The sequence below is a fragment of the Pleurodeles waltl genome, chromosome 5, assembly GCF_031143425.1.
Source record: "Pleurodeles waltl isolate 20211129_DDA chromosome 5, aPleWal1.hap1.20221129, whole genome shotgun sequence".
NCBI classification, from domain to species: Eukaryota; Metazoa; Chordata; class Amphibia; order Caudata; family Salamandridae; genus Pleurodeles; species Pleurodeles waltl.
The window spans coordinates 1,488,411,768-1,488,435,086 of NC_090444.1; the positions used below are offsets into that span (position 1 = coordinate 1,488,411,768).

The following is a 23,319-nucleotide window of genomic DNA, read 5'->3' on the forward strand; positions in this document are numbered from 1 at the left end:
TTATTTTAAAAATGTATGATTTGCGTTAGAAAGCAGATACACGATCACATGTTTACCTTTGTCATACAAATACGAGTTGCTTTCTCTGTAATTAGGCTCAAGGTTTCCATAGTGAGATTGAAGATCTGCAGCAGTGGTTGGCAGACACAGAGCGGCAGCTATTGTCATCCAAACCTGTCGGAGGCCTACCAGAAACGGCTAGAGAGCAGCTTAACACGCACCTGGTAAGCGACTTCATTATTTAATGCTTTTTAAACAGTGGATACTCAGTATGACATGCAACATTTTATGCTGATAGTTAGGTATGCACGAGCCTTATTTGTCAGCTTTTCATCTTGTAATACTTGTACAGTGACTCATCATCTATTGAAATATATGTTTGTGGTGATTGGGATGATGATTTATCAAAAGGAGTCAAATATTTTGGTGCCAACCGACCCAGAAACTCTTATTAATTTCCACACACAACATTGCTGCCCACTGATACCACTAGATGCTTGAACTGTGTGTGTGTGTGTGTGTGTGTGTGTATATATATATATATATATAGAGAGAGAGAGAGAGAGAGAGAGAGAGAGAGATAACTTTTTTGTATACTTTATGATTTAACACATCATTTTGTAAATTACATATATACTCGCAGTAGCACTTATGGCTAATATATTCAACTTACTATGGTTGACTAAAAGTCCGCCTTTGGTGCAAGGCACCTTGTACATCGACAAAGCAAAAAATTAATTATTTGTTTGGAGGTTATTTCAGATATGAATCATGATATATTTTTCACAGCCAATGTGTTTGCCAACTAAAAGCCACATTCTTAATAACATAAAATTTTTTCAATAATTTTATTTAAGATTTTCCGGAAAATTCAAAGGTCCTTCGTTTTAGGAAAACATTTCATATACATTACACATGTAATGTCTGTTCACAATATCTTGTTCAGTTCAAAAATTTTATATTTGGTTTTATCCATATATTTATAGAAATGTTTGATTCAAAAGAGCTACAAGAGCAGTCTGTGATCCAACTTTGTAGTTATTTATTTAAACAATTCTGTCAATTACATAAATATAGTTAACTACTCCTGGAACATGACTAACTTCATAGAATCAATGAAGAGAGAGTTAAGCCTGTGGTGTGGTACTGTCCTCCAACAGTTTTAGTTTCATTGACATAATAGTACAGCTATATGTACGCTATACCTAACCGATCATCATTTATTAGAGAATGGTGTATCTGTAATATGCCAGCAGAGTTCAACATTTGTTAGATGGCTGATTGTTTATGGTGTGATTAAAGTGATGTTAAATTGAAGACATCCATATACAAAATAGAGCAGTTGGCAGTCTTCAAGGTTGTTGAGGTATCATGTTTTCGAGGCCCACAACATCCCATCAAGTGATGTGCAGTAGGGTTGCTGCTTGTGTTAGCAGAAGAATACCCCTAGTCAGACCACCCAGGACATTGCGGCATGGATTTGGATATTTTGCAGCACAAAAATGTACATTTTGTGGCACATCTAACTGCATTTTTTTGCAGCAGTTTTGCAGCATTTTATTTTTGGGCAACTATGACTTATTCATATTTATGAGTTGTGATTTAGATTTAAAGCAGTGGTAACCAATCTAAATACCTGCCAAGTGCTCACTCATGACACCTTCAGTCAGTGCTGGCTTTTTAGGCAAAAGCACCTTGTGTGTTGAATTTGTACGGTGTCTTCAGTCGCATGAGGTCTGAAGTGGTCGTGAGAAGAGGACTTTGCAAGCTTCTGCTGAGTTCACGTCTGAAGATAAGATAGTATTCCATGCTACTGGCTTCACGGAATATGTCCACTCACCTCTTTGGCATCCTGAAGTTTCTCTAGAATTCTGGTTCAGATTTTGTTGCAGAGCAGAGGTAGTGAAAAAGCAAGGGACTGCCTGTCGGCCAGTAGGATACGTCTGCATAGTAAGGTTAGCGTTTTTGGATGGACAAGTGGGGCTGCAGTCAAGTTATATTTAGTTTTCAGTAAAAATTCCTTTGTGCTATTTTTTTGTGACCAAAGTGCAGGTCACTCTTTTTTTTAACTGAAAGTGTTGTTTTCACTAAATAGTGTCTAATGCCTAATGACATACATACAGAGACCTAATCGGACTTACGAAAAGCAGTATCAGAATCTTAAACTCCTGGACATGGAAGCAGAGAAGCAATAAGGATTTTAAGATTACCAGCCAGTCATGGCAGCTGACAATTAAAGACCCAACAAGTGATTTTCCTGAGTGAAAACCTTGCCTTTCCGTCTAAGCTCTGTGAAGCTGTCTACGCTCTTTGGAAGCCACCTGTGAGTTATTCTACTTCTGCTTCAACCGGGGATGCTTTAAAATGGTCCATGTCACAGTGGTAGTGCGGATGTGGTTAGGATGACCAGCATCACAGGTGACCACACACCTGGGCCCACTTCTGGGGCTGTGGGACTGTTTATAGCGCCCTTCCTGTGGGTGTAACCTGTGCACTTCGTTCTGTTAGGGGAACTAAGACTTTCAGAGACCTTATCAGACAGCCAAATTTGTATTCCCCCAGCCAAATTGTGTTAATACTGGCGTGATCTCATTAATTTCTGTCATTTCGCTTCACGCTAGTTAAAAAAATACCAAAGATTACCCTACATTGAGTAAGTGAGATTTTATTCAAGTTTGTGGGACCATGTGAGTAATGTGAACGAACAGAATGTGAGTGGCTGTTGCTCCCATCATGTGCAAATTTGGTATATTTTGTTAGGGTGAAATGCATTCTCGCACCCAAACAAAATGTGCAAAAAGCTGGGCCACTACTTCAATGAATAACACATTCTTTTGTTTATTTTTTGGGCATATTGCTCTATTTCCACAAAGGAAATATCACAACATGTGCTCTGGACTAGTTTTTATTGTGAAAACTGGTAGCACAGTGTAAGGAAATGCCTCCTTGGCATGGTTGCCCCCTGACTTTTTGCCTTTGCTGATGCTATGTTTACAATTGAAAGTGTGCTGAGGCCTGCTAACCAGGCCCCAGCACCAGTGTTCTTTCCCTAACCTGTACTTTTGTATCCACAATTGGCAGACCCTGGCATCCAGGTAAGTCCCTTGTAACTGGTACTTCTAGTACCAAGGGCCCTGATGCCAAGGAAGGTCTCTAAGGGCTGCAGCATGTCTTATGCCACCCTGGAGACCTCTCACTCAGCACAGACACACTGCTTGCCAGCCTGTGTGTGCTAGTGAGAACAAAACGAGTAAGTCGACATGGCACTCCCCTCAGGGTGCCATGCCAGCCTCTCACTGCCTATGCAAGTATAGGTCAGTCACCCCTCTAGCAGGCCTTACAGCCCTAAGGCAGGGTGCACTATACCATAGGTGAGGGTACCAGTGAATGAGCATGGTACCCCTACAGTGTCTAAACAAAACCTTAGACATTGTAAGTGCAGGGTAGCCATAAGAGTATATGGTCTGGGAGTTTGTCAAACACGAACTCCACAGCACCATAATGGCTACACTGAAAACTGGGAAGTTTGGTATCAAACTTCTCAGCACAATAAATGCACACTGATGCCAGTGTACATTTTATTGCAAAATACACCCCAGAGGGCACCTTAGAGGTGCCCCCTGAAACTTAACCGACTGTCTGTGTAGGCTGACTAGTTCCAGCAGCCTGCCACACCAGAGACATGTTGCTGGCCCCATGGGGAGAGTGCCTTTGTCACTCTGAGGCCAGTAACAAAGCCTGCACTGGGTGGAGATGCTAACACCTCCCCCAGGCAGGAGCTGTGACACCTGGCGGTGAGCCTCAAAGGCTCACCCCTTTGTCACAGCCCAGCAGGGCACTCCAGCTTAGTGGAGTTGCCCGCCCCCTCCGGCCACGGCCCCCACTTTTGGCGGCAAGGCTGGAGGGAACAAAGAAAGCAACAAGGAGGAGTCACTGGCCAGTCAGGACAGCCCCTAAGGTGTCCTGAGCTGAGGTGACTCTAACTTTTAGAAATCCTCCATCTTGCAGATGGAGGATTCCCCCAATAGGGTTAGGATTGTGACCCCCTCCCCTTGGGAGGAGGCACAAAGAGGGTGTACCCACCCTCAGGGCTAGTAGCCATTGGCTACTAACCCTCCAGACCTAAACACGCCCTTAAATTTAGTATTTAAGGGCTACCCTGAACCCTAGAAAATTAGATTCCTGCAAACTACAAGAAGAAGGACTGCCTAGCTGAAAACCCCTGCAGAGGAAGACCAGAAGACGACAACTGCCTTGGCTCCAGAAACTCACCGGCCTGTCTCCTGCCTTCCAAAGAACTCTGCTCCAGCGACGCCTTCCAAGGGACCAGCGACCTCTGAATCCTCTGAGGACTGCCCTGCTTAGAAAAAGACAAGAAACTCCCGAGGACAGCGGACCTGCTCCAAAAAGACTGCAACTTTGTTTCAAGAAGCAGCTTTAAAGAACCCTGCAACTCCCCGCAAGAAGCGTGAGACTTGCAACACTGCACCCGGCGACCCCGACTCGGCTGGTGGAGAACCAACACCTCAGGGAGGACCCCCGGACTACTCTACGACTGTGAGTACCAAAACCTGTCCCCCCTGAGTCCCCACAGCGCCGCCTGCAGAGGGAATCCCGAGGCTTCCCCTGACCGCGACTCTCTGAAACCTAAGTCCCGACGCCTGGAAAAGACCCTGCACCCGCAGCCCCCAGGACCTGAAGGACCGGACTTTCACTGGAGAAGTGACCCCCAGGAGTCCCTCTCCCTTGCCCAAGTGGAGGTTTCCCCGAGGAAGCCCCCCCTTGCCTGCCTGCAGCGCTGAAGAGATCCGTTGATCTCTCATAGACTAACATTGCAAACCCGACGCTTGTTTCTACACTGCACCCGGCCGCCCCCGCACTGCTGAGGGTGAAATTTCTGTGTGGGCTTGTGTCCCCCCCGGTGCCCTACAAAACCCCCCTGGTCTGCCCTCCGAAGACGCGGGTACTTACCTGCAAGCAGACCGGAACCGGGGCACCCCCTTCTCTCCATTCTAGCCTATGCGTTTTGGGCACCACTTTGAACTCTGCACCTGACCGGCCCTGAGCTGCTGGTGTGGTGACTTTGGGGTCGCTCTGAACCCCCAACGGTGGGCTACCTTGGACCAAGAACTGAACCCTGTAAGTGTCTTACTTACCTGGTAAAACTAACAAAAACTTACCTCCCCCAGGAACTGTGAAAATTGCACTGTGTCCACTTTTGAAATAGCTATTTGTGAATAACTTGAAAAGTATACATGCAATTGAAATGATTCAAAGTTCCTAATGTACTTACCTGCAATACCTTTCAAACAAGATATTACATGTTAAATTTGAACCTGTGGTTCTTAAAATAAACTAAGAAAAGGTATTTTTCTATAACAAAACCTATTGGCTGGATTTGTCTCTGAGTGTGTGTACCTCATTTATTGTCTATGTGTATGTACAACAAATGCTTAACACTACTCCTTGGATAAGCCTACTGCTCGACCACACTACCACAAAATAGAGCATTAGTATTATCTATTTTTACCACTATTTTACCTCTAAGGGGAACCCTTGGACTCTGTGCATGCTATTCCTTACTTTGAAATAGCACATACAGAGCCAACTTCCTACACACAGCAAGCTGTTTACATTTGCTTACAAAGATAAACTGTTTCTCTAGTCCACAAAAAAGAGGGATGACTGTCGTCAGACTTGACAAAAGTAAAGATTAGTTGGTGTAGTCTAACTTGAGTATTCCACCTTGCCATCTTGGCTCCCGCTCAACTCTGATCCAGAGCAGAGCAAGGGATCACTGTAGCAATGGACTGACATTAGCACCCCTAATTACTTCTCATATTCTCTCCTGCGTTCTGCCTCAGACTAAGATTAGTTGTGAGCACACTCTCAGTCAGTTGCTCAAATCGTCTCTAATTATGGATGTTGCTCCTGAGATGTGCACAACTCCTAGAGGCTTACACTGGGAGTTGCAGGCACACTGTTTAATCTTGGGCAAGTGCACGTGTTACCTGATCTGGTACATTACAAATCGCAAAATATCTTGGACATATCCTTTGTCCTATTTCATGGCTCAGGGGTGAGTCACTCTTTCCTCAAAAGTGAGGCCAGAAGCGAGGATTGATCACTTAAACGTTTGTTTTCTTCCACGACCTTCTCTAGGATAATATTGAAGTTGGTAGCTGTAATCTTGCAGATATCAAAAGTGTTTACTTTAGAGTTAGGTCTGTATGTTGCGGAGAGAAAGAGGTTGTCTATGGGGAGGTTTTTGTGCTAGCAAAGTAATGTACGCCTCTTCCTTATTTGCTTCTATGTCATGCCGGAGGTGTTGATTTAGCACGCATTTTCAAGTGGGTATGGCCTGGAAGGACTATTTTGGAAGTTTTTTGACAGGGAAGATGCAAGAAGATTTTTTGCAAAGCTCAATTTTCTAATATAAGACTGTTTTAAAAGTTGTATATCCTATCACATGACTATTCATTTTTTCTCTGCCCTTTACTCACAGCGTTGTACATATTCATAAATGTTAAAGGTCTATTTTTATTAAATGATCTGTCCAGAATCACAAGATAATGACCGGGCACCAACCTTATTCTCCAGTTCCAAAGCTAGGCCTCATAACCTCCCTTTCACCAAGCCCTTACATCCTGCACAACTAATAACCCAATTTCTTACACCCATCATGACATGTTTGCAGACTTGAACGGTGATAGATGAGCTATCAGTGAAAAACAGTTGGTTAGCCATGACAATTTTTGGTATTCGTGGCAAATGGATGGCTAACCCTGGCATAACAGTGGTCCATCTTTAACAATGTGACCATTCCTGACATAAATCAGACTACATTTAACGAAATGGTGGAGAAGATCCTATCATACAATGGACAGTATGTATGAAGATAAATAAATGAATATGAAAAGCAGAATCGGTGTGGCAGGAACCTGGTTTAGAAAATAGTGAAAATAACAAGCTGATGTACTGGGAATACGTACAATAAAAAGTGTGGTATTTGGTGACATCATGTTTTTTCTTATGTGAATGACAAGCTGCTGCTTAGGAGAATAAAGGGCATTAATTGAACATGAGTACTTTTTATGGTAAAATATAAATATTTGCAGAAACTTTTACTCGTAATTTCGTTTCCTAGACGTTAGAAGATTCTTCTGTGGTTGTTATTTCATGACTTGCAAGGAGTTCTCATCTTTCATAAGGGGGGGAACAGCCAGCAATGTGTAGGGGGGTGAATTACAGGGCATTTCTGGCTGTGCCATCCCCGGGTGCCCCATGACAATACCTGTTGTGCTAATTGCTGCCATCCAGTGTCGGCCTTCAGAATGGGCGAGCTGGGCCCAGGCTAATATTCTGAGGGGCACATAGAGGTGTGTGCATTAAGGTTATCCCAACAGCAGCGCCCTTCTCAACTATCTGATTTGCCAGTTTAAAGTAGTTTTAGTCCTTCATTATCATACAGCGGGCGATATTTATAACTTTAGCCCCCCGCCTTGCCCTCCTTTCTCCCTCTCACCCCTACTGACTCATCAACAAAACCACTATCCTCTGAGGCAGCTAGGCAATGGGTGATATAGATGAGCTGGGGGAGGCCCGGGGATGTTTGTGTTCAGAGGTACTGACCAGTAAACACAAAAGTGCCCCCTGCGGCCTCATTTGATTCACTTCATTCAGCAAGGGCCTCTCATTTCTTTATCCCACACTCAATGTACTATTTTGGCAAAGGTCAGCGAGGACATCTCGGGGTAGGAGAGACTCGGCCACATTAAATGGAGCAGTATTGATTCAATGCTCCAGGCTGAAAACAAAAGAAAGGGTGTCCATCTGGTGTTTCTTTTTCTCTCTATCTTGTGTGGAAAGACAGAGTTTTTATGACACTAGGAAGCACAAAAAATAAACAAACACCACACTGGAGACTGTTTGTTTTGTTTTTTTGTGGCACCTTTTCTTAAAATTGTGGGCACTTTGGAAGTCCTTAGATATTACGGGAAAATCAGGATTCACGGAATCGCAAAAATCTTGGGAGTTCTGCCTAGTCGAACCCTGCAAGCATTCAGCAGTGGATGCTTTGTGTCAGGAAAGGCTCAAATATGTTATTTTCATATACCTTTAAGTACAAGTCAACAGTACCATTAAGGAGATCTTGTTGCAGATGTGCCCCAAAGCCTGCCTTAACACCTTCGCTGCCAGGCCTTTTCCCCCTCAGGTGCCATGCCTTTTTTTGGCTTTTTGGGGCAGTTCGCGCTTAGGCCGTCGTAACTTTTTGTCCACATAAGCTACCCATGCCAAATTTGCGTCATTTTTTCCCCAACATCCTAGGAATTCTAGCGGTACCCAGAGTTTGTGGGTTCCCCTGAAGGAGACCAAGAAATTAGTAAAAACAGAGCAAAAAAATTATGAAAAAAAAAAAAAAAAACAAATGGGAAAAAAGGGCTGCAGAAGAAGGCTTGTGATTTTTCCACTGAAAATGGCACCAACAAAGGGTTTGCGGTGCTAGAATCATCATCTTCCCAGCTTTCAGGAACAGGCAGACTTGAATCAGAAAACCACATTTTTCAACACAATTTTGGCATTTTATGAGACATACCCCATTTTTACTATTTTTTGTGCTTTCAGTTAGTGACAGAAATGGGTATGAAACCAATGCTGGATCCCGGAGAGCTAAACATTTCTAAAAACGTAGACAAAATTCTGAATTCAGCAAGGGGTCATTTATGTAGATCCGACAAGGTTTTCCTGCAGAAAATACCAGCTGAATTAAAAAGATATTGAAATTGAGCTGAAACAAACAGCAATTGTTCTCCACGTTTTACTCTGTAGCTTTTTCCTGCAATGTCAGATTTGTGAAAGCAATATACCGTTATGTCTGCTGGACTCTTCTGTTTGCGGGGATATAAAGGGCTTGTAGGTTTATCAGGAACCCTAGGTACCCAAAGCCAATAAATGAGCTGCACCTTGCAATGGGTTTTAATTCTATACTGGGTATACAGCAATTCATTTGGTGAAATATAAAGAGTGAAAAATAGGTATCAAGAAAACCTTTGTATTTCCAAAATAAGCACAAGATAAGCTGTTGAGAAGCAGACGTTATTTGCACATCTCTGAATTCTGGGTCCCCATACTAGCAGGTGAATTACAGGGCATTTCTCAAATAGACTTCTTTTTCACACACTGTCTTACATTTGGAAGGAAAAAATGTAGAGAAAGACAAGGGGCAAGAACACTTGTTCTGCTATTCTGTGTTCCCCCAAATCTCCCGATAAAAATGGTACCTCACTTGTGTGGGCAGGCCTAATGCCCGCGACAGGAAACGCAACATGGACACATCACATTTTTACATTGAAAACTGACGTGTTTTTTGTAAAGTGCCTGGCTGTGGATTTTGATCTCTAGCTCAGCCGGCACCTAGGGAAACCTACCAAACCTGTGCATTTTTGAAAACTAGACACCTAGGGGAATCCAAGATGGGGTGACTTGTGGGGCTCTCCCCAGATTCTGTTACCCAGAATCCTTTGCAAACCTCAAAATTTGGCCAAAAAACACTTTTCCTCCCATTTCGGTGACAGAAAGTTCTGGAATCTGAGTAGAGCCACAAATGTCCTTCCACCCAGCGTTCCCCCAAGACTCTCGATAAAAATAGTACCTCACTTGGGTGGGTAGGCCTAGTGCCCACAACAGAAAATGCCCCAAACGACAACGTGGACACATCACATTTTCCCAAAGAAAACTGACGTGTTTTTTGGCAAGTGCCTAGCTGTGGATTTTGGCCTCTAGCGCAGCCGGCACCTAAGAATACCTACTAAACCTGTGCATTTTTTTAAACTAGACACCTAGAGGAATCCAAGATGGGGTGACTTGTGGGGCTCTCACCAGATTCTGTTACCCAGAATCCTTTGCAAACCTCAACATATGGCCAAAAAAACTCTTTTTCCACACATTTTGGTGACAGAAAGTTCTGGAATCTGAGAGGAGCCACAAATGTCCTTCCACCCAGCGTTGCCCCAAGTCTCCTGATAAAAATGGTACCTCACTTGTGTGGGTAGGCCTAGTGCTCGCGAAAGGAAATGCCCCAAGACACAACATGGACACATCAAATTTTCCCAAAGAAAACAGAGCTGTTTTTTGCAAAGTGCCAAGCTGTGGTTTTTGGCCTCTAGCTCAACTGGCACTTTGGGAAACCTACCAACTGTGCATTTTTGAAAACTAGACACCCAGGGAAATCCAGGATGGGGTGACTTGTTGGGCTCTCACCAGGTTCTGTTACCCAGAATCCTTTGAAAACCTCAAAATTTGGCCAAAAAACACTTTTTCCTCCCATTTCGGTGACAGAAAGTTCTAGAATCTGAGAGGAGCCACTAATTTCCTTCCACCCAGCGCCTGTTTTTGCAGGGGGTACCTGCGTTTTTGGTCCTGGGCTCAGCAGCCATACATGGAAACCTACCAAACCCAGACATGTCTGAAAGCTGGACACCCAAGGGCGTCCAGCGAGGTGTGACTTGTGCGGATCCCCCAGTGTTTTCTTACCCAGTATCCTCCGCAAACCTCAAATTTAGCTAAAAAGTCACATTTTTCCCACATTTCTGTGTCGGATCCCTGGGACAAATTTCCTGCCTCCCAACGTTACCCTCAGTCTCCTGGTCAAAATGATACCTCACTTGTGTAGGTGGGCCAGGTGCCTGTGACAGGGAAGAGCCAAAAACATGTCAACATTGAGAGGGTACCAAAGCGGGTCTAAAAGGGCAGCTAAAAAAACAAACATTTGTAGGCTGACAAGTGGGGAAGAAATTTTATCATTATAGATGAGACAATGCTGGGTGGTAGAAATTTTGTGGATTCCGGAAGGTTCCATCACAAAAATGTGAGAAAATGTGTGATTTCCACCAAAGTTAGATGTTTGCAGGGCATTGTGGGTATGAAAATGATGCGGGGTGCATGTGAAGCACACTACCCTGAAATCACTCAGTCGTTTAGTTTTCAGATGTGTCTAGGTCTTGTGCATTTTTCTACATGGCAGCATCCCAAAATCCAAAAAGTGCAGCCCTCACCATTCCAAGTGGGACGATTTTGAGAGTTAGCCAAGCTCACATGGCCCAAATGTAAAACCAAAACCCCAAATAATCAAATTTCCTCCTGCTTGCCGTAGGATAAGATGTTTTAGTGTGCGGGGGAGAACTGAAAGACTGTTACCCCCTTCAGTTTGGGTGGAGGCATAACCATGCCCATACTGGTTGGTAGCCACCACTGCACTATTATTTGTTTTTTTTAATTCCCTGGCATCTAGTAGACGTTGTGTCTCCCTGGGGTGTGGATCGGGGGTAATTGCCCCATCTGCCCACTGGTGGGAAGAACAACTTTGGCCCCATTTATTTGGGGTCTGGTATGGCCATACCCCCAACCTCTTATTTTGAAAAAAACTTCCCTAGTCTGGGCAGATGGGACTTCCAAAAATAGGCCGATCTGCCCCCAAGGGGGGCAGATATGGCCAACAGGGGCCCAATGTGCTGCCCCGCCAAACAAAAAACACACACATACACACACACCATTCCCTGGTGCCTAAATGGTTTCTGCCTCCCTGGGGGCAGATTGGCCTAATAAAAATAGGCCGATATGCACCCAAAAGGGGCAGAAAAGGCCTAAAATTCATTTTTCCCACAGGAAGCGGCCCTTGCCTAAGAGGTCACTCCCCACATATAAAAAAAATAAAAGAAACAAAAAAAAATATCCCTGGTTTCTAGCGGTTTCTGCCCCGGGGGGGGGGGGGGAGGGGTCGGCAGAAATGGCCTAAAAATAAATTGCCCCCCCCTGGGGAGTGGCCCTTGCCCAAGGGGTCACTCCCCTTATTCAATAATCAAAAAAATAACAAACTCCCTGGTGTCTAGTGGCATTTCTGCTGCCCGATCGCGATCGGGCAGCAGATATGCTGAGAAAAACATCAAAGGAAAGGAAAGGCCTTTGCTTTCCTATGATGACTCTCTTGGCCCCTCCATGTGATCAGTGCTGGAAGCTGAGCTTCCATCGCGGAAGGGTAGGCCTCTGATGAGGTCAGCACGTGACCGCATGCTGACGTCATCAGATAATTCCCCTTCCATCCCTGCCCAGGGGAGAGGGGTGCGAGGCCCCCGGGTGGAGCGCCAGCGCTTCTTCCGAGGGCCCCTATCTGAACGTAATGGTTACGTCCTGGGCACCCGAGCGGTGCTGCCCAGGACGTAACCGTTACATCCAGGGCACCCGAGGGGTTAACATCAGCCTCCACAGCTTGAAGTACATTACAAAATAGTGTATCTTCAATAGATGACAGACATTCACATGAATTCACTAGAATGTAACTTAAGTGTGCTGCAGCCAGTGGTAACCTGTGGCGTTGACTAAGTAGTTTGTGGGAATCATTTCAGTGACTTAATATCTCCTGGTTTTGCAGCTTGTGTTATCATTAGCGGTATCTACCCTTTGCTGACTGTGCCATTGAAGACACAGTTTGTTGGTAGTAGTGAGCCTGGTTTAGATAGTCAGGACTTGGCCATGTTCAGTGCCGTAGTCCTTTTTTCATTTTTGACACTTCGGTTAGTGGTCTAGTTGCCCTTCCCTCCTTTATTTAAACGGAGGCAGGTGCACGTCTGTGCCCGTCTGTATCGGAGACCAGTGGCCAGCCTTTATGCAAGTCTGATTCTAGGCAGGTTGGTGTATACTCTAGCTGAGCTTTATAGTTGTAATTACGAGGTAGTGTGTGCACTCTCAAACTCCGAATAACCTGCTAAATTGAATGTGAGCACTGTAAGCATGTCTTTGTTACTAACAAGGTTACTAAACCTATCGATACCCAGCAGGCAGTTTATCCCTAGCAGGTACTAATCACTTATGGGAAGCACAATCGCTGCTCAGCGTCAGGTACCAAATAATATAAGTGAACTGCAGGTCATTGCCTAAACACAAATGGGATGTGTTTAATTTGTTAGAGGGCTCTGCCCCAGATGTAGTATTTCTTACCGAAACATGGTTTAGGGAGAGCTGCGAGCTAGATATCGCAGTTGCTTTGCCTGTTGATTACCAGATAAAGAGATGTGACCGGGTTGGGAAAATAGGTGGAGGAGTTATTATTACTAAGCAAACCCTAGAATGTAAAACCACCTCCAACATATCCCCTGATTGTGACAGCTTATTATTTTTGATTAACCTATCCTAGTCTTTCACGTTTACTGGAGTTCTGATTTATCGTCCTCCTGGACCGACAACAGACTTTGTAAAGGTTGTTCCGCAAATATTTGCAACACTGTCTCTGCAATCAGCTAATTACTACATCTTAATTAGTTGCCACTTTTTTAGAGGACTTGCAGGTTTTTCAGCTATATCAGTTAGTTACTACACCAACCCACAATAAGGGCCAAATCCTTGATTCCGTTTTTTCCAATGTTGATAATTTGGAGGTAGGGCTTCCGATATAAATGGTCTGGACAGACCACTTTGTGATTTCAATTATTATTTGGTGTCCATTAGCAGTAACATCCAAGTCCGGCACGTTTTTTAAAATCTCAACAGTGGTCCAAGCTAAATGTAGCTAACTGGGAGAATACTTTACAGAGGATCATCCCGTGCTATGTAACAAAGGAGCTGGAGCAGAGGGACCCCTAATCATTTTATAAGGCGCTAAGTGCTGGGGTTTTTAAGGCACTGGATTAAGTAGCCCTGGTTAAAACTTGTAAGAGAGCCAAACCTGTAGATAAGGCAAGCTGCTTCTCCTCAGAATTAAAACCTTCAAAAAAGACATGTAAACCCAAGGAAAGGAGATGGAGAAAGGATTACAATAAAGAAAAAGAACTTAGCTACAAAGTAATGGTGATAAAATGTCATTATGCAATCTGCAAAGCACGGATAGACGATCAAGTTGACAGGATTAGTGCAGCTCCAATTCCATCAAGGAAACTTACCGTATTGTGAAAACCTTTTTGAAGGGTAATCCCCCAAAGGGAGACCCTCCAGCATCGGAGGAGCATTCTGAGGCACTGGCCAGGTACTTTCTTGAAAAAGTAAACCCCATTTACGATGCATTAATAACAAGGACATTAGTTCACGAGGAGGTGGCATTGGATTTCAACACCTATAGTGCAATGCTTTCGAGCTTTCCCCTTATAAACCAAGAAGAAGTAGTTAATATAGCATGATCAGTTACTCCAGGCTCACTGCTAGATCCTGCCTTGATAGACATCTTACTGAAGGGCGTGAGCCTTTGCTGTTGACTTTGACAGACCTGTACAGTCTTTCTTCATAAGGTGATCAGGTTCCAGTCGAGTGGAAACACTATCTTTGGCCCCCTGTTAAAGAAACCTTCACTGGACCCATTGCTGGTGGAGAATTTAGACCAATCTCCCTTCTTCCAGGACCAAGTAAGATTCTAAAAAAGTTAATCAATAGCAAGTTATCAGCGTGCCGTGAGCTTAACAATATCATTCATCTGACCCAGACAGGTGTTCGGGTAGGCCACAGTATTGAAACTGAAGACCTTAGACAGATTATCGACTCAGGGTGTTCTGCGGCACTCATTTTCCTTGACCAGAGCGGTGCGTTTGAAACAGTCTCTAATGATGTATTATTGCATCACCTGGAAAGCCTTGAGATTTCTGGTTCAGCTGTAGGTTGGTTAGCCTTGTCTCTTAGTGAGAGTAGTTTTCAAGTTACTGAGGGATCCTGTTACTCCACTAGTGATAATTTGAGGTGTGGAGTCCCACAGGACTCATCCCTTAGCCCTACCCTCTGAAATATTTATGTGCGTCCACTATCAGGCATCACAGGGGGCGTTCAGGTTTTCGATGGTTTTGTTGTGTAGCCATTTTAGCTATAGTTTTATACATGTTATTTTAGCATACTAGGCCTGCCACTGTGCATTTTAACCTAGATATATTTTATTTAGCTTTGTTATATTATTTTAACATTAGCCACATTTGCGGTCTTGATAGCTGTTCTTTGCCTAGGTCAGCACTATGTTCTTAAATAAGATATTTCTTTCACTGTGCATTTCTGCAGTAAGATAGGACGCCGGCAATGGTGGTACACGTTGTCTCCAATGTTCACAGAAACATACACACTCTTATGTGGGGATCCTTTCTTGGAACATCAGCTGTTTTATTTTAAAACCACTGCTTTGACCCAGGTATGTTAGAGGGAGATTCCAGCCAAATGGCCACGACTGTGTGCTGATTATCGATTGCTTCGCTACAGCTGCTTATGTAGACTACAGGCCTCTTGCTCAGGTAAGAGGGGTGATGTCTTCCCAGGGGGAACCTGAAGGGCAGAATTAGAGCTTAATGTGCTGTGCTCTGACATCGCCTAGGTAGGAACTATCTTTATAAACTCTAATGAAAATATGGTAGCGTTATTCTTGTGTTTAACTCTCCTTATCACAATTTCAATCTTATTGTGCTTCATTGTCCTAGTTATTGCAATAAATGCTTTATTATCCAAGATGCAGTCACTTCAATAAAACCTTATTGTAGTTTACTCTGCCTCTGATTGTCCTTGCATATGTGAGACTAATGTAACTGAGAGAAATGGATGAGATCTGAGTGACCACGAGACCCCTGAGGAACCATTTATGTTATGCTACCGGTTGCCCTAGTCATCCCTACTCTTGGGTAGAGATGTGGCACTGCTAGTTAGCCGGAACAAACCTGGATTGGGCCGACAGGTGTCACATGGTGCGGGGTCAGACTCAGTCCCCCGCTGGGCAGGTGATTCTGCCACCTTAATCCAGTAGTCTCATTAGGATAATGAGAACCTATGCAAGAGTTTGTTACGCGGATTATACCAGGCTGGTCGTCTCAATATCCCAGGATATTCAGAACACCTCCACGACCCTTGACAGCTGTCTTATCTGAGTAGCAAAATGGATGGGAGACAGCTGATTTAAATGAAACAGTGAGAAAATTGAGGTGATGGTGGTCGGCATTAATTTGTCGCTCTGGCAACAAATTACCTGGCCTTCTATACTAAGTGAGCATCTGCTGCTGAAAACTGAAGTAAAAAGCCTGGATTTTACATTAGATCATAAGCTTTCTATGGTCTCCCAGGCAAACAGGATTACAGTCGCCTGCTGTGGTCTTTTGAGAGCTCTCTGTAAAATCCTGAAATGGCTCCCACTTGAAGCCAGAAGGATTACTATCCAGGGACTGATATTATTGCGCTTGGACTATGGGAATTCTATCTATTTAGGGAATCCTACAGCAGTAATCTGGAAACTGCAACTAATCCAAAATGCTGCAGCTAGGATTCTTCTGGGGGTTCCAAAATTTTATTCAGCAATTGAAGTTCTCAGAACCTTACACTCACTTCCTATATGGAGTAGGATCCAGTTTAAGACTCTCTGTTTGGTTCATCAGGCCAAATACAAGCAGGGCTCTAAAATTCTTCAGCAAATGATTGTCCCGTATCAACCGAGTAGACCTCTAGATCGACCTCTCTGGAACTTCTTGCCATACCCAGGATAAAGAGATCCAGGGGTGAAGGTCGGTCTTTTGTTTATTTAGCCCCCAAGGTATGGAACAAGCTGCCGGTTAGCTTGAGAGGCGAAAATAATTGGTTGTGCTTTTGCAAGCAATTAAAAACTTACCTTTTTCCCAAAGTAGAGTAATGTTGGTGGTTTACTGGTACCCTGTCAGTGCTGGGAAGCCCAGTTTGGTAGCCATGCGCTTTATAAATCCAGTAATGTAATGTAATGGATAGCGCAATCTGCATATCCTTTGTGCCAGGGTCTGTTGGAGAAAGAGTTAAGCCTGTGTTGGAATTTCAGGTGCTTCTAAGGACAGGACTTTTAAGTAATCAATTTTCCTCAGATTTCCCTCAGCTGGAGACCCTCAGTAGCCTCCCTTCCCATACCTCTACATTATGGTGCACCTTCCTTGATAACCTCTTTTTCCAAAAGTCTTTCAGTGCCTTGCTAATACAAGTTGCAAAAAAAAAACACTCCAAAGCAGGATACAAAAAAGAAATACCAGAAAAAATAGTAAGAAAGGACTGTGACTAGGGCACTTAAGAAGGGAAACATGGCCCTAGAAAAGGAGAAGCTCAATTATTCACAGTTCAAGGTAGTTAGAGTGCCTTCTGCTCCTAATTCTCTTCCCATTGTATTGTAGATATCTCTTGCCCTCACCCCTTATACTCCAAAGAGATAGTGACTAAATTCTCCACTGGTGCGGATGTTCTGGCATGGGTATCTACTTCTGAGTTAGCCTGCTTAACTCAGAAGCTAACCCTCTAAGAGGAGTCTGAGCAATCATCCCAATACTAGAAATACATCAGTAATTGAGTTGGATGAGAAGGTGAAGCATGAAAGTTTGAAAGATGATGAGATGGATCCTGTTGACTGCAGTCCAGTACAACATAAACTGGCACCAGGTTCCTCCCTAGAAGCATTTTCACTAGAAGCATTCTGTAAGGGAAACTCTTAGGGCACAGGCTAACAAGTATTCTATCAAAGCAAAAAACCCATTTTGATACATGCAGACGATTCCCTTTATATGGGCCATCTTGGACTCTCGGCTGTTCAAGGTATGATCTCAATGTTTCGTGCCCTAGTTCTGGGCTGGATGGTTCACAGGCTTCTTGGTCTCCTGGCCTTGTGCATACTGCTGTTGCCTTATGCCTGCTGGCACATGCAAACTCTGTAGTGGAGCCTTTGCCTTCAGTGATCCAGTATGTTAGGACAATATCCACATCTCAGAGGTGGCAGCCTTGAATCTTCAAAGGTCGTTGACGGAGGCCAAACTGACATGACACAGACCGTCTGCCTACCCCATCCAAAGCTCACAGTAGCAACAGATGCTTCTTCTCTGGGCTTGGAAGATCAACTGGACGATGTGGAAATCAGAACACTCTGATTGTCTGCGGAGCAGCGTCACATATAAACGTTTTTGAGCTTCGAGTCATATGCCTGGTCTTCAAGGTCTCTCTTTCATTGAGGGCAAGCCAGCCCAGGTCCTGAAAGATAACACAATGTCCATGTGATTCTGCATCAAGCCGGGCAGAGTGGTGTCCTGCATGCTCTCTTAAGAGACTGGTAGGCTGCTGTGGTGGCTGTGCCTACAAGGGATGACCCTGACAATCAGTTTCCTGGCAGGCTCCATGAACATCAGCAGATGAGTCCACAGGTGTCATCTTAAAGATCATAAGTGATAGCTACCACTAGAGTTGGCTCAGGATGGTTTTACACAGTGGGGTGTGCCCACAATAGATCTGTTCACTACCACGGAGGATACTCAGTGATCAGCCTTTTGCATCTTGAAATTCCCTCCTCGAAGCTCTCTATGTGACATGTTCTGTGCTTGGTGGGACTCTAGCCTCCTTTATGTGTTGACGTCTTTGCCGGTGTGCCAAGGTTCCTGAACAAGCCCAGGAAGTACTGGGCCCAACTAACCTTGGTAGCCTTGGATTAGGCTTGCAGTGTCTTGTTTATGGACCAGCAAGATTGGAGCATTTGATTTTAACTTCAGCTACCTCCTTGGGAGGAAATCCTGTCCCAGCAGGTTGGCCTGGTCCTGCACCTGAACATCCCGAGCTACAACTTATAAGATTCAGCAGAAACAACTGAGTGGCTTTGACCTCCCTCCAGATGTGATACTGGCAACTCACTACTCTTTGCCAAAGCCCTTCTGGTGTGGCTGCTGGTCTGAATTCATCACCTGACATGAGGACAGACAGGTTGATCCTCTTCAGGCTGTCTGATGTTCTGTCGTTTGTTTTGCCTCTAGTTTGGCATGGCTTTGCTGTGACCATGTTTAAGTATTATTTATTGGCCCTTTTGGACTTTCATTGTTTGCTTGATGATCCCACTTTAATCACCTATTATGATGATTATGGATTCATATATATGTCCCCTGCTACATCCCTGTAAGGTGTAGGAACTGCACTGGTTGGATCCTCAGCAGGACTTCTACGTTAAGATAACTAAGGACCACTGAGTGGACAACCAACTCTTTGTTTGATTCGGCTGCATAAAGAAATGGAGCAAAGGTGAATTGTTCTTAGGCCCTGCTATGCTCTGTCTAAAAATAAGTCACCTTAAGGTTCATTCCGATAGGGCTAAAGCCATGACTACGGCCCTGGCTAGAGGTGGTACAATGTTGGACTACAACTTGGATGTCTGTCAGTGCATTTCCCAAGGCACTACTTTATCGACTCTCAGACCCCCAAGGAGGGTCATTTTGTCAGCTTGGTCACTCAGGACTGTCTAGTATATAGTCCAATCATCAGACCTACAGTCTTTAGAAGGGTCCTACCGTTTGGCATTGAATTAAAAGGTGAGGAATCTGCAATTAGAAGTATCCATCAGAAGAAGAAGTTACTTACCTTTGGTAGTGATCTTTCATGTGGCTACTCAACATAACCACAGCTTCTTCATCACTAATCCACATTCTCATGCTGTGGAGTGAACTTCTAATAGGTTATAAGGTTCCAAGTTAGAGTTCTACTGCTGATGGCCTCCTAATTTGTCAGACATTCCAAGTTTGAGCTTGCAGAAATAATCAGTAAACTGACGTCAGTGTGCAAGAGTGACAACTATATTTATCTTTGTGTCATTAGTTCAGAAGGAGAGCCAAAGCTCCTTTGGAGTCCGATGGCACCCCATGCAAGTGCACACAAGATAGTGTAGGAAAAACTTCCAGATCCACTATATCACCTGAGAGGATTCCAAAGGTAAGGAATCTGGAGTCATATAGAGTATCCACCAGGGAGTGCATTACTGAAGGTAAGTAACTTATCCTTCAATTATCAGTCCATTCTTCTACATTGAGAAACGTGTTTCCTTAACAGTTGGCCCAGTTGTTATCAATTTATTTACCTTATCTATTGCCTTAATTACACAGGCAGCAGATCACACCCCGGCAGCCCATGATGTCATCAGTGTTATAGTTAGGGTGAGCAGATGCTAAGAGACCTGATAGTGGCAAAAAGGAGAAAAGTATTTCAAGTTAGATACTGTAGAAACGCTTTAACATTTACAGCCGGTGACTTCTGCAACAGCCTTCCATATCAGGCCTAACAAAAGTATGATAAAGTAACAGACGACTGCATTGGTGTAGTTATAACTTGTGCTCTAATTAAGGGAACTACACACAGTAATCCAAGGGGCTGTCATCTCTGAGAAATCTTACAAAATACATTTCTCATAATTTAAAATTTCCCCTAAAGTAACAAATTACAGATAAAAGATGTGCTTGATGTACAAATAAAAGACTTTCTTGATGAAGTAGAACTCTTAAATACAAGAGTGAATCTCCTTGTAGTGCCGAGACAGAATGTGGCCTTTCTTCGCATCTCTCCACGGTTAATATAGAAATGCTCCTCCAGGGATTTTCTTAAAGTTATTGAATTGTCTGTCCATGTGGTATGGAAAGTATTTTTTGCGCTTGAATTCAGAAAAATAAGCACCCATTATTTTTGTAGTACTTCTTAAATATACCTTCCATTACTGTCCTGCTGTCAGCTGCAGGGTGTTTCTTTGGTAATAGTGTTCAGATATCCTCATTCTGGTTGCTTGTTGCTGTTGGATTTATAATACATTTCTTATAGGCATATATTCTCCTACATCAGGGATATCTAAAGTTTTCTGTAATAAGATTATGCTTAGTGAAAATCACCCGAGCTACTAATATTATTAGTATTGTAATAGTGACCACATCAGACACGATTACATTAGTGACCACCATATGCACAATTACCAGCAGAGGTCACCTCAGTGCATCAGGCAGGGTCTCAAACAGTAACGTAAAAAGAGGCGTTGTCACTTTGGAATGTGCTTACATAGTTAATTCATACCAACCGTAGCTGCAATGCTCGTGGCACAAGGGTAATTATTGTATAATAGTATAAGTCTTGCCAGTGTCACATTGTTTGCTGCTCCAATATCAGGTTTAAAAATATTTTAGAAATTCAGCCATTTTTCTCCAAATGTCAGCTTGTGGGTTCTGAAAATACACACATTTTCATCTCAAATACATACTTTCTGTTTGGTAAAAGTATATTAATCCAGCCAAGCAAACACTTAGAATTTAGATGGCTGGGCTCAGGAGAGCTACTTACAGGTAACTGAAGAGCCACCAGTACCTCACGAGCCACTCGATGGAGAAGCGTGTTCTTCATGTATCAACAAGAAGACAAGTCAGTGTGTTAATGTAATGTTAAAATGCATAGCCAAAAATATTGTAATATCTTTATCACTGAGCCGAATAAAGGGTTTGAACTAAATTCCACTGTTGTATTTTACTGTTCATAGAGATGAATGAATGCACTGTGTTACACATAACATGACAGTCAGTTTTTAAACAAATGGGTTCAGAAATCAGTAAATATTTTGTCCATTGACTTTACGAATATGGAGAGATGTTGGTATTTTGTTATTTGTAAGGATTATTCTGCTGTTTTCTTTGATTGTTTCACAGAGTACTTCAGAAGATACTTGTTTCTCAGTGGATGGTGGGCGGAGCTTGTCAGTAATCCTCAAAGTTATTTTGTTTAACTCCCTCTTCTCGTGATAGAAAGTTTCAAACTTTTTGTGGTTTAAAGCTATCTTCCTCATTGTTTTGGTTTATTTAATAGGAGCTGTGTGCTGACTTAGGAGCTAAGGAAGTGATATACAAGAACCTTATGCAGAAGGGCCAACAAGTGCTTGCAAGATGTGCAGACTCTACTGAAACACATGTTGAACAGGACTTAAACAGCTTACAAGAGAAGTGGGAGTCTATAGATGTGAGAATCAATGAAAGAAAGGTATGTTGTTTTGTTCTAGATGATGTATAAATTAGTTATTATGGTTGCAAATGTTGTGTAAATTGTATATATCTTATTTCATATACAGGTTTTACATCAATAAAAACAGAAACATTTTGTATTTCAAAGTTCTTACATCCACAAGTTAGAATGATATATGAGCAGATGGCTTTCACATTTCAGTCTCACTCAATGTTAGAAGGCTACAGCATATATTTGCAAAATGTATGAATATGTTCCCAAGAAACATTTTATGGTGCCAGATAATGTGTGGAGACAGTTAAAATGAATGTGGGTTCCTTGTCCTTTAGTTAGTTTTCTTGAGGTAAACATGCACTTATTTATGAACTCACATGTTGCAAAAATGAACACTTTCCCATGCAGCTTTTGTGTGCTGATTCTCTTGTGAGAAGTCCACAGCATGCCACGTTCTTAGACTCGAAATCCTCACCCTTATTGTTATCAACTCTAGTATGCCACTTGACTGCATTAATCTGAAGTAAAAAAGAGTTTACCTTTTTATTGACAAGCTTATGCTTGACACCCCAGATATCCCACTACTCAAAGAATCCTTCCTGAGCCCCTCAATACACAGTGATTCAATGTCATGTGAAGCCACAGGATTCCAACTGTTATTGAAAATTAATGCATGCAAATGAGTTTAAATTTGAGACTGGTCTAATTCTATACCCTTCAATGTTCTTTAGCTAATTGGATATGGCTGACAAACAACCCCTGAAATGGTCTGGCCTAATATGGATGGAATCATACTTGTGTGTGTAGCAAATCTGATGTGATCAGTGAGTGAAGTTATAGGAGGCCCTGCATTGCAATGCCTAACCCAGTGCTTAATTTGAAAAAGAATACCCAGATGTACTTCAAGTTAGATTATATTCTTGTAGACTACCCGCAAACAGTAAACATCACAAATGATGTTCGTGAGTGCTTGGAGTTCATCAAGCTTTGTTTCACAGCCAAAGAGACAGGTAGCATGCTTGGGTCTTGTTGGCGCATCACCAGTCCGTTTCAACTGGCTTGACTGGTGAGCCCCTCTCCCCCATTAGAGTTACATAAAGTCCATATCTTGTGATTGTTGTTTGACAGTGACCTATATTTTATCCCCAAATAAATGGAATGACCAAAACTGCATTCTTCAGGTAAACCTTTTCTGGGATGCCCTTACCCACAACAAGTATTCTTTGAAGTTTGTGTTCTCTGTAGTTGTATCTCAACTCAACTATTGCACCACACTTTTTATTGAGCTGTTAAAAAATAGACATTGCAAAGTTTCATAGCGTCCTAAACTATGCCAGCCTGCACATATGGAGAGAGAAAGACATTCAATCATATTGCGCTTTATATCAAACATGGCTGGATTTTAAGGTTGGATGAACCTGTTTATGTAGCCAAGAGAGTGGCCAGGTAATCATTTTTGCATGGAACGTAAGGCTTTGCTTTGTGCTCTGTTTGATTGGAAGTCAATATCAGATCTGACAAAGGCTTCTGAGCAAGGGCAAAGCACAATTATTCAGGCACTTAAACAGCCCCCTAAGTATG

At 43.1% G+C, this 23,319-nt stretch overlaps 1 protein-coding gene across 9 annotated transcripts in view; it reads left to right on the forward strand.

Moving 5' to 3' along the window:
- DST (dystonin) overlaps positions 1–23,319 on the forward strand; it is a 1,789,835-nt gene that overhangs the window by 1,654,207 nt on the left and 112,309 nt on the right. For all 9 annotated transcript variants that reach the window (XM_069235771.1, XM_069235778.1, XM_069235775.1 and 6 more), the window contains 2 exons: positions 96–224; positions 21,592–21,762. In XM_069235771.1, the coding sequence (XP_069091872.1) occupies positions 96–224; positions 21,592–21,762 (300 nt within the window). The remainder of the gene's footprint in view (positions 1–95; positions 225–21,591; positions 21,763–23,319) is intronic.